The sequence below is a fragment of the Sinocyclocheilus grahami genome, unplaced genomic scaffold (assembly GCF_001515645.1).
Source record: "Sinocyclocheilus grahami isolate Dianchi unplaced genomic scaffold, SAMN03320097.WGS_v1.1 scaffold1177.1, whole genome shotgun sequence".
Classification (NCBI taxonomy): Eukaryota; Metazoa; Chordata; class Actinopteri; order Cypriniformes; family Cyprinidae; genus Sinocyclocheilus; species Sinocyclocheilus grahami.
This window is the reverse complement of record NW_015506356.1, coordinates 192,651-203,597: the sequence shown is the minus strand read 5'-3', so window position 1 is coordinate 203,597 and position 10,947 is coordinate 192,651. Positions and strand designations below refer to the sequence as shown.

The 10,947-nt window shown below is 37.7% G+C and overlaps 1 protein-coding gene across 1 annotated transcript in view; it reads left to right on the top strand.

Annotated features, from left to right (window-relative positions):
* fgf10b (fibroblast growth factor 10b) overlaps nt 1-10,947 on the top strand; it is a 17,451-nt gene continuing 6,504 nt past the window's right edge. The window contains exon 1 of the mRNA XM_016253363.1: nt 1-301. Within this exon, the coding sequence (XP_016108849.1) occupies nt 1-301 (301 nt within the window). The remainder of the gene's footprint in view (nt 302-10,947) is intronic.

Genomic DNA, 10,947 nt, shown 5'->3' with positions numbered 1-10,947 from the left:
ATGAGGAGATGGACAGTGAGTAACAGTGTGTCTGCATGCTGGTCGGTGTGTGTCGTCTATCTTCTCGCCGTCTCCGTGATCTTCGCGTCCAGCGTCACCTGTCGCAGCGCATGTCCCGTGCAGCGGGCGCTCAGGGTCGCCAACTCCTCGTCCGCCTCCACCTCCGGCCGGCATGTGCGCAGCTACGTGCACCTCCAGGGAGATGTGCGCCAGCGGAAGCTCTTCTCCTTCCAGAAGTTCTTCCTTAGGATCGGGAAAGACGGCAGAGTCAACGGCACCAAGAGCAAAGACGATCCCTACAGTGAGTCGCTTCATAATAGCCTATACACTCCGTTTATTCCGAATCATTTCAGTAAATATACGATTTTGAGTGTTTGGAGACGTTATGCATCACCTTATCTGTTAAGAAAATGCATGAATCAGGTTTAAAGGCACACTTTAGAGTTTTATTAAACCCGATTAAAATGTACATTTGATGAGTTTGAATGTAGCCTACAATTACTAATCATGCAATAATGGTGGTAATGGAAGTTATGAACTGAATTGTGTCATTTAGATTTAATTTACGTCAAAAAACATTGTGATGTTAATAAGAAGAAGAAGAGGGGGCTATTTAATTATTAGTTTTAAACTCTATTAATTGCTTATCATATGCTTAACAGATCAATAGTTGATGTATTGATGCATATATCTGAAAATATCTAATGTTTAATGAAGCTTCTAATGGTTTGAAAGTACTTTAATGCTCTTTTCACACACACACACACACACACACACACACATATATATATATGTATGTGTGTGTGTGTGTATGTTTATTATAATAAAGTTTCTGGATTATGTCATTATAGGCAAACATATTGAACATTGTGACATGAAATTCATTATTTAAAATCGAATTAATTATGAATTGAAAAAATAAATTAAATTCGAATTAAATTATTACATTTATTGATCAAATTAGTTAAATGAATACATTGATTAATTAATTAAAATAAAAATCCAGAAATCCGTTTAGGAATATTATTACTTTTATAAGTAAGCTTTAATTTTATAATTAAATGAATACGTTTTTGTAACTTTTTTTTATAATAAAATTGTTAATAATTGATCATTTTTAGATTGTCTCATGTGCATTCCCATGCATATAAATCAAATAAAAAAGTATTTTCAACTTTCTATTCTATTCTACAGACATTTCTATAACCTGCAATCACTTTTTGCAAATGGCAAATTATTGCAAATTATATCTAAGCAAAACACCTGATGCAAACTAAATTCAGGGTGCAGGCTGTTCTGTCTTAATGAACCACACAGGAATAATATTAATATTTAAACCCCTTTTAAATGCATAATTATGTCCTGACACCCAGAAACCTGAGAGTAATTAAGCCACATATTGCCATAAATGTTTTCCCTGGCACAGCAAATGAGGAAACACATCCTCTATAATGTGATCAAAGGTTAGACTTGTGTTTGCAATGGCTGTATCTAACAGAGTCATGGATCTGTTATTAGATTGTTTCTGGTTTGTTATCAAGTATTATGAGCCCATCAGGGAGAGGCACAATGTGCTTTCGGTGTTTTACGCGGAACAAGTTTAATTAGCCATTACTCATATGGAGCCCATGTGCAGATAAGGGTCTTCCTGTTTCCTCTGCGTGTGTGAGTGTGTGTTTGTGTTTGTCTGGTGTCTCGCACTGACATCCCTTCCTTTTTAAGGCCACAGGGCATCTTGATTTAGGCATGTGTGGTTGTTTGTGTCTGGTGCTTTTTAAATCAAACTTTCTTTTTAATGTCTCAGTTTTTTTTCCTGGACAGCAGTGAGATGTCTGCTGATTCTCAGATTGATCCCTTGACAAAAAGAGCCCAGGATGTCTCCTCTTGGGTTTCAAAAGAGATCCTAATAAGGTCTCAAACTGGGCTTAGATATGCCGAGATAACTCAAAGCTGTCACTGGGGCGGCACCTTTTCAAAAGGTACACCTTTGTACCTAAAGTGTGCAAATTAATACCTAAATGTGCATATTGTACATATTAGTACCTAAAATGTGCATATTAGTACCTAAAGTGTACATATTAGTACCTCAAGTGTGCATATTAGTACCAAGTGTGCAAATTAGTACCTTAATGTGCATATTGTACATATTAGTACCTACAATGTGCATATTAGTACCTCAAGTGTGCAAATTAATACCTAAATGTGCATATTGTACCTATTAGTACCTAAAATGTGCATATTAGTACCTAAAGTGGGCATATTAGTACCTCAAGTGTGCATATTAATACCTAAAGTGTGCATATTAGTACCTCAAGTGTACATATTAGTGCCTCAAGTGTGCATATTAGTACCTCAAGTGCACATATTAGTTCCTCAAGTGTGCATATTAGAACCTCAAGTGTGCATATTAGTACTTCAAGTGTGCAAATTAATACATAAATGTGCATATTGTACATATTAGTACCTAAAATTTGCATATTAGTACCTCAAGTGTGCATATTAGTTCCTCAGGTGTGCATATTAGTACCTCAAGTGTGCAAATTAATACATAAATGTGCATATTGTACATATTAGTACCTAAAATTTGCATATTAGTACCTCAAGTGTGCATATTAGTTCCTCAGGTGTGCATATTAGTACCTCAAGTGTGCAAATTAATACCTAAATGTGCATATTGTACATATTAGTACCTAAAATGTGCATATTAGTACCTAAAGTGGGCATATTAGTACCTCAAGTGTGCATATTAGTACTTTAAGTGTACATATTAGTTCCTCAAGTGTGCATATTAGTACCTCAAGTGTGCATATTAGTACATCAAGTGTGCATATTAGTACCTCAAGTGAGCATATTAGTACCTCAAGTGTGCATATTAGTACCTCAAGTGTGCATATTAGTACCTAAAGTGAACATATTAGTACCTCAAGTGTACATATTAGTTCCTCAAGTGAACATATTAGTACCTCAAGTGTACATATTAGTACCTCAGGTGTGCATATTAGTACCTCAAGTGTGCATATTAGTATCTCAAGTGTGCATATTAGTACCTCAGGTGTGCATATTAGTACCTAAAGTGTACATATTAGTACCTCAAGTGTACATATTAGTACCTCAAGTGTGCATATTGTATATATTAGTCCATAAAATGTGCATATTAGTTCCTAAAGTGTGCATTTTAGTACCTCAAGTGTGCATATTAGTACCTAAAGTGTGCATATAAAGTCTGTATTTTTACAAAAGCGTACCTTTTGAAAAGGTACCATCCCAGTGACAACTTCTGTACCATTTTTCTTTTGATCATAAAACATAATGGAAAGTCTTTTGAGCTATAAAAGAGCATCCTCCAAGCAGTAAAAGTTTGATCTGACCTCCTTAGCTTCTATTTTGAGCACTGTTTTTGAACAAATTTCTTTTAAAATCTTTTTTTTCTAAAAATTTAAGTAAGTGCAGTCTCTAGTTGTAATATTTTTTTTAGTTAATTTGAGATCAGCATGGAACTGTATCAGGCAGTTGAGTTGTCCCTGTTAAGGGGCAACGTGTGTTTGTGTAGCATCGGACATCACTGTGACATCTGGCTGTGTAAACATGTAATCAAGCCCTTAGAGATGATCAGGCGTTGAGAGGAAATGTCTGTCAGATCTGTGCGTGTGTGAGTTTCCTTCTGATAGCCTCATCACATGTAATAAAACAACAGACAAACAGCACTCAACCAGACTATGCAAATCTACACCCAGCTAACGTCAAACATCATTAGCAATCATCATCAGGTGATCAGACCATTTCCGCCTGCTGGAAGATAAAACTCTGCAAAAAACTTACACTGACGGAAGAGTACAAGCAGTATCATTGACTTAGCAACCCTAGCAAAACCACTCAGAATATCCTAACAACCACATATCAATGCACTGTCAACCCTGTGGAATACCTTAGCATTGTGTCAGTGTGTTTTGCATTGGTAAGCTACGTTTTTAATAGCAAATATGCCTTATAAACAGTATTTAAGTGTTAAAGCTCTGTGCCATTTTAACTCTTGTCTGTCTACATTTCACAACTAATTTATTCACAAGCTAGTAGCTAATTTAAGCAGTGTACAGCACAGCTGGTTGCTCTTATGTCCATAGGACTGAGCTTAAAGTGTGTGTGTGTGTGTGTGTGTGTGTGTGTGTGTGTGTGTGTGTGTGTGTCAGGCACAGCAGCAGTAATACACATGTTCTCACTTAACTGCTCACAACTTTAACCAGCCCTAAAGAGCCTCCTGAGAGACTCAAACACCTCATTTGGTTAAAGTTATTGATGGTGAGAACGAGCAAAACAAATGTGTCAGTGATCAACATGTGATCCCAGAGGAACATGTTACTGCTCCACCATATCCACGTTATCTCAGATGTCTCTCCTGAAAGAAGTAAGAATAGACACAAATGAGACACACGGTACGAGTACAGAGCTGTAAAATGAATGTGGAGCAGCTGAATTTGATGAGAAATGTTTGAAATTTCTGACTTTTGATTGCATGTCGATTACCTTGCGCAAATCTGAAAAATGTAATTTATTGCTGTGATGCAAAGCTGAATTTTCAGCATCATTACTCCAGTCTTCAGTGTCACATGATCCTTCAGAAATCATTCTAATATGCTGATTTGCTGCTCAAGAAACATTTCTTATTATTATCAATGTTGAAAATAGTTATGCTGCTTCATATTTTTGCAGAAACAGCGATACATTTTTTTCAGGGTTTTTGATGAATAGAACGTTCAAAAGAACAGCATTTATTTGCAATAGAAATAGTTTGCAACATTATAAATGCCTTTACTGTCAATTTTGATCAATGTAATGCATCCTTGCTGAATAAAAGTATTACTTTCTTTCAAAAAAAAAAAAAAGTCTGACTCCAAGCTCAATTCAATCTTGAGAATTCGGTCTATGAGAAACAATTGAGACATTTAAAAAACGTAATTGATGAATATCTCAAATTCTCCATAAAATGCAATACCTTTACCAATGCATTTTTAACCAATATGCAGTTTGGGATTTTTTTAATGGTCAATAAAGGCTTGGATTTTTCTTTTTCCAATGTAAGAATATACATTTAAACATATTTGTGTGTAGTGCATCACATCCTGTGCGTGATTTCCAGCATTACTCTACATCCGAGTCAGAAACAGAGCAGCTACTGTTAGTCTGCAGGCAGAGTTTCATGAATGGCGTGATGTGAATATCGCCAGCGACACATCAAAGGTGAGCATCTTTCACGTTCAGCAATGGGCTCTGACAAAAGAAGGATCCTCAGCGGGTGAAATTACACTAGTCTTTATTGCACAGATCCAGTGTTCTTGGAAATGAATACTGCAGAAGTGATGCTGTCCTTAGGCAAGACATGATTTGGGAAACACTGGCCTTTATGCTGCTGAATGATGTCACACATTTGAAAAGACACCGCTGGCTGGGAAAAACACAAACAATGGGTCTGTGAGGGGCGTGACATCACTCGGATGACCATGATGCACGACTTCAACAGCTCATGTCACGAATGCATGAATGAATATGTTTCAGATAACATTACACTCTAAAAAATGCTGGGTTAAAAAGGGACAAACCCAGCTATTGGGTTGTTTTGACCCAGCGGTTGGGTTGTTTTGAACCTAACTGCTGGGTCAGAACAACCCAACTGCTGGGTCAAAACAACCCAACTGCTGGGTCAAAACGACCCAACCGCTGGGTCAAAATGACCCAATAGCTGGGTTAAAACATCCCAATAGCTGGGTCAAAACAACCCAACCTCTGGGTCAAAACAACCCAATAGCTGGGTCAAAACAACCCAACCGCTGGGTCAAAACAACCCAACCTCTGGGTCAAAACAACCCAATAGCTGGGTCAAAACAACCCAACCTCTGGGTCAAAACGACCCAACCTCTGGGTCAAAACAACCCAATAGCTGGGTCAAAATGACCCAACCTCTGGGTCAAAACAACCCAATAGCTGGGTTAAAACAACCCAATAGCTGGGTCAAAACGACCCAACCGCTGGGTCAAAACAACCCAATAGCTGGGTCAAAACAACCCAATAGCTGGGTCAAAACGACCCAACCGCTGGGTCAAAACGACCCAATAGCTGGGTCAAAATGACCCAATAGCTGGGTTTGTCCCTTTTTAACCCAGTGCTGGGTTATATTTAACCCAGCATTTTTTAGAGTGTAGATGCAGATCATTATGTTAATGCAAGGCTGAAAGAAATCGTCTAATATCTTGAAAAGAAGAAAAAACATACTTGATGTACACTAACATTCTAACATTTAGGGTCAGAAAGATTTATACATTTTTCAAGATATTAATGCTTTATTAAGCAAGTGTGCATTAAACTGATCAAAAGTGACAGTAAAGACATGTTCTATTTCAAATGAACTCTGTTCTTTTCAACTTTCTGTTCATCAAAGAATCCTTAAAAAAAGTATCACGGTTTCCACAAAAATATGAAGCAGCACAACTGTTTTCAAAATTGATCATAATAAGAAATGTTTCTTGAGCAGCAAATCAGCATATTAGAATGATTTCTGAAGGATCATGTGACACTGAAGACTGGAGTAATGATGCTGAAAATTCAGCTTTGATCACAGAAATAAATTACATTTTAAAATATCTTCAAATAGAAAACAGTTATTTGAAATTGTGAAAATATTTCACAATATTACTGATTTGACTGTATTTTTATCAAATACATGGAACCTTGGTGAGCAGAAGAGATTTCTTTCATTAAAATAACATTAAAAACGACCCCAAAATTTTAAAAGGTAGTGTGCATTGAAATAAAATGTTATTTAACATAATTCTGAAATTTATGAAAAGCAATTGTTAAGGGTCACATCAGGTAGAAACACATCCTAAAGTCAGCACAAAATCAAAATTGAGTTTTGTTTTTAGTGTTTCATCAGTGCAAAATATTCCAATGAAAACTTGGTTTGCTTTTGTAATCTTTTATCGAAATATGTAGCTTTGCCTCTGAAACAACTTTATTTTCAACTGACAACACCAATAAATCTTCTTTTTCTAAATTCAATCAATATTGTTTATTTTTATTGCCATTTCTTTATTTTATTTAATTTTTCACGGCTGTAACACCAAATGTAATTTTATTCGATTTAAACTGGTTGGACATAAATGTCTCTTAGTGGATCTTAGCATTATTTGTTCAACGCTAAAACAGTCGGATGTTGAAAACTACAACTTTGCTGGTGTCCTACACTGAGTATGGCAGATTGAATTGTATGTAAAAGTCCTGAGGAATTGAATCAGACTAATGATTATAGTGCAGTGGGGGTGTTTAACGCAGCGTCTGGTCTGTCCTTGTGAGAGACTCCAACAGATTTATGAGCTTTTATGGGGATTCCAGTGTAAAGCTGTCCCACGTGTATCCTGATGCAGTTTGATAAAGCGGGAGTCTGCTGTCTGTCTGACTGGAACGGTGTTTGATGCTAATACTGGCTCATGCTAACTAAACCACATGCTGAAAAAGACTATTAGCAAAACTGTGATTAGCAAAAAAAATAGCAAAAGTGATGTTTACTGAATATTTGTGCACTGGATTAAAGTATGTCACTTGTAAAAAAAATGTACAGGTCTAAACTAACTAACTAACAATACCATGTTTTTTAACATACACAGTAGTAATACCATGTTTTTTGTTGTTTTTTCTCAACATATACTAAATTATATTTTAAACAAGTACAGTGGTAATATCATGTTTTTTTTAATATACAGTGGTAATACAATGTTTTTTATTTTACGTGTACAGTGACAATAGCCCTATTCGCACGGGATTAGTATTATCTGGGGACCTTGTGTGATTTGGAAATGAACCCCCCCCCCACATCTGAATTTCATGTGGTGCATTCGCATGGGATAAGCAAAGCCTGTGATTTTACTCAAATTTACTGACTCATCTCCCGGATACTCGGATGTCAAGGCTTTGAGAGTCCCGTTCTATGGTCCAGATGGATTTTGAAAAAAGAAACTAATATAGTTTCGTGCGCTGTGTCATTTACATTTCACCAGGTTAAAATAATATCTCAAGCTTTATGCTTGATTTATTTGTAACATATTAACCTCAAAACCTTTTCAGCTTTCTCTTTCTGCAAATTGTATGGTGTAGCGATATGACAGCACCCAAAATACTATCAAACACTCCAACGCAGCTCCATTCTTCGCGGAAGATGGATAAAAAGGCGCACAGCAAACAAAAACCTCGAAAAATTATATGCGACCCGCCAAATGCTGGCCGAATCACAGAGATGCCGATTCGCACGGGACTAATATTATCACAGGACCTCGGTGTTCGGCGAAATATGGTAGGTCATTTGCAGGGGAATTTTTACTTTACAAATTACCGACTCGAGATCGCTGCCATGTGTGCCACAGATGGCTTCACAACTCCACCAACACAATAAAGTGAACGCAAACGCCTCGATATCAGTGACAGCTAGGCATGATGCAATGCTTTGCGCAATGCTGTTTTCCTCGGTCTCAAAAACTACAACTGTTTATTTTACTTTTATAGGCACCAGACATAATGCCAGCACAAAAAAACCCAGTTGATTTTGGCAGAGCGTTGTGGAAAATGCACGTGTGCGCAAACAACTGGAAGCCAGCGACGCAGCATTTAGTAACATGCAGCAGAGCATGATGTGCTCGGGAAAACAAGGCAGCATGCAAAGAAAAACCAGCCAATAGACCCAGTTTAAACTTGATCTCCTGGTGCGCTGTTCCACATCTGCTGAGGTTTTTCTCCATTTCAGTCGCTCTCGCAGGTGTTTGGCTTGTATGGAGGTGGGATTACAAACACATTTACTGTAATGACTTGGCTTGTTCTCCGAGCTCTCTTTTGTGGTTAGTTAAGTGTGGCCTCACTGGCGTGGAACTTCAAAGCGAGGCTCAATGTAGAAATTAGTGCTATATTTTAAATTTGAGTAATGTTTGTTAGGCAACTAGCTGAAATAAATTACGTTTCAGTTAACGTTTATATTGTATTTCAAGTAGCAAACATGTTTTTATTTTAGTTAACTATTATAACACTGATATGATGGATACTACTGTTGTTGTTTTTTGCTATCTGCTCCAAATTATCCTTAAAAAAGGATAATTTGTATAAAAAATTTATAAAAAATTTCACAATTTATAGCATTTCCTCCCATCAACATTTAGATTAAAATGGTTTCAGTCCACTTTTGACTAGCAGTGTATCTTTACCATGGAGTTACCTGTGCGAATCTGGTTAATGTGTATGTGTGTGGTACAAACATATGGCAGACGGACATGCGTGTAGGTCAGCCTTGTATTTGTGCCTTTATTATGTTGGTGGTTCGGGTCTGAATGAATGTGTGTGTGTGTGTGTGTGTGTGTGTGTGTGTGTGTGTGGGGGAGTTTTTGTGTTTTTTGTGGTGTGGGCTACTCTGCTGTGTTGTCTCTGTGTATGTGTGTGGTACAAACATATGGCAGACGGACATGCGTGTAGGTCAGCCTTGTATTTGTGCCTTTATTATGTTGGTGGTTCGGGTCTGAATGAATGTGTGTGTGTGTGTGTGTGTGTGTGTGTGTGTGTATGTGTGGGAGCTTCATTGAGTTTTTTGCAGTGAGCTCCAGTCTGCTGTCGTCTCTCTCGTCTTTGATCACTGATCATTGAAGCTTCTCTAATCCGTCTCACTGTCATCCTGTCTGTGTTGTTCCTTCCTTTCATGCTTTCATCCCAGCGCTGAGAGGATACAGAGCACTCAGATAGTTTTACCGTCTCACTTGATACCTGCAACCCGAGACCCCAATGGAGCCACTTCACACACGCACACACACACACGCACACACACACATGCACACGCAAGCACACACACACACACACACATGTTGTGTTTCCATGTTTTATGGGCAGTTTTGTTCTGCTATTCATTAGTAGTTTTTATTTTTCTTATTAAATATAAAGATACAATTTTTTCCACATATTTACATTATTGTTATTTTTCACAGTATAAATAGGACTTGTCTTTATACACAGAAATATATAGCTTATATTTTAGGTGTCCCACAAAGAAATCACCAACAAAAAAAATCGAAAACCACTTTTTTAGCTAAAAAAAGGTAATGTCTGTAATTTATGCAGCACTGCATATTATCACTGGTCAAACAAAAATATAGCCCCGCCCCACTCTCTTGTCATTGAGACAGTGTTGCTGTAGTTGGGATTCTTACAAGGTTATTGTGTTTACACTTCTTTTTGAGGGAAAACATACAGATAGCTTACTTACTTATTTGAACATCCAATACAATATATGCATTACTTTTAACATTGTGTCAAAGCAACAAGTGATTCCATTTAAATAGTTTCTAGCTGGTCCAAGATTACTATTTATGGTCAATAGCCGGTTCATGCTGGTCTAGATGATTAATCAGATGGATCGCCAGGATATTTAGATCTGGTTAGAGCTGACAAACCACCTTAGACCAGCAGAAAACTGCTGCTATGTTTCAAAAACCAGCATGACTGGGTGTGCAGAAATGTAATAACTCTTTGTTTCACGCATTTCAGAGAAACTATGGTGTAAACTGCCGTCTGAAGGAGCGCATCGAGGAGAACGGGTATAACACATACGCATCCGCGGAGTGGAGGAACAAGAAGCGCCAGATGTTTGTAGGTCTGAGTGCTCATGGAAGGCCTCTGCGCGGGAGAAAAACCCGCAGGAAGAACACAGCTACACACTTCTTACCCATACTGGTGTGACTTTTGTTCATAATGCTGACGGGACGGAGAGAGCTCGGTGATAAAGACTTTGTCCACACGTGACTCTCTGTAGCGGCTGCGCTCCTTTCAGACGGTTCAGTGTTTGCTCTTTGGTTCATGACACTAGATGAAACTTATCCCCATGCCGTTGATATTAAGTGGTAAACATTCGTGAATGCAGGCTTTCATTTC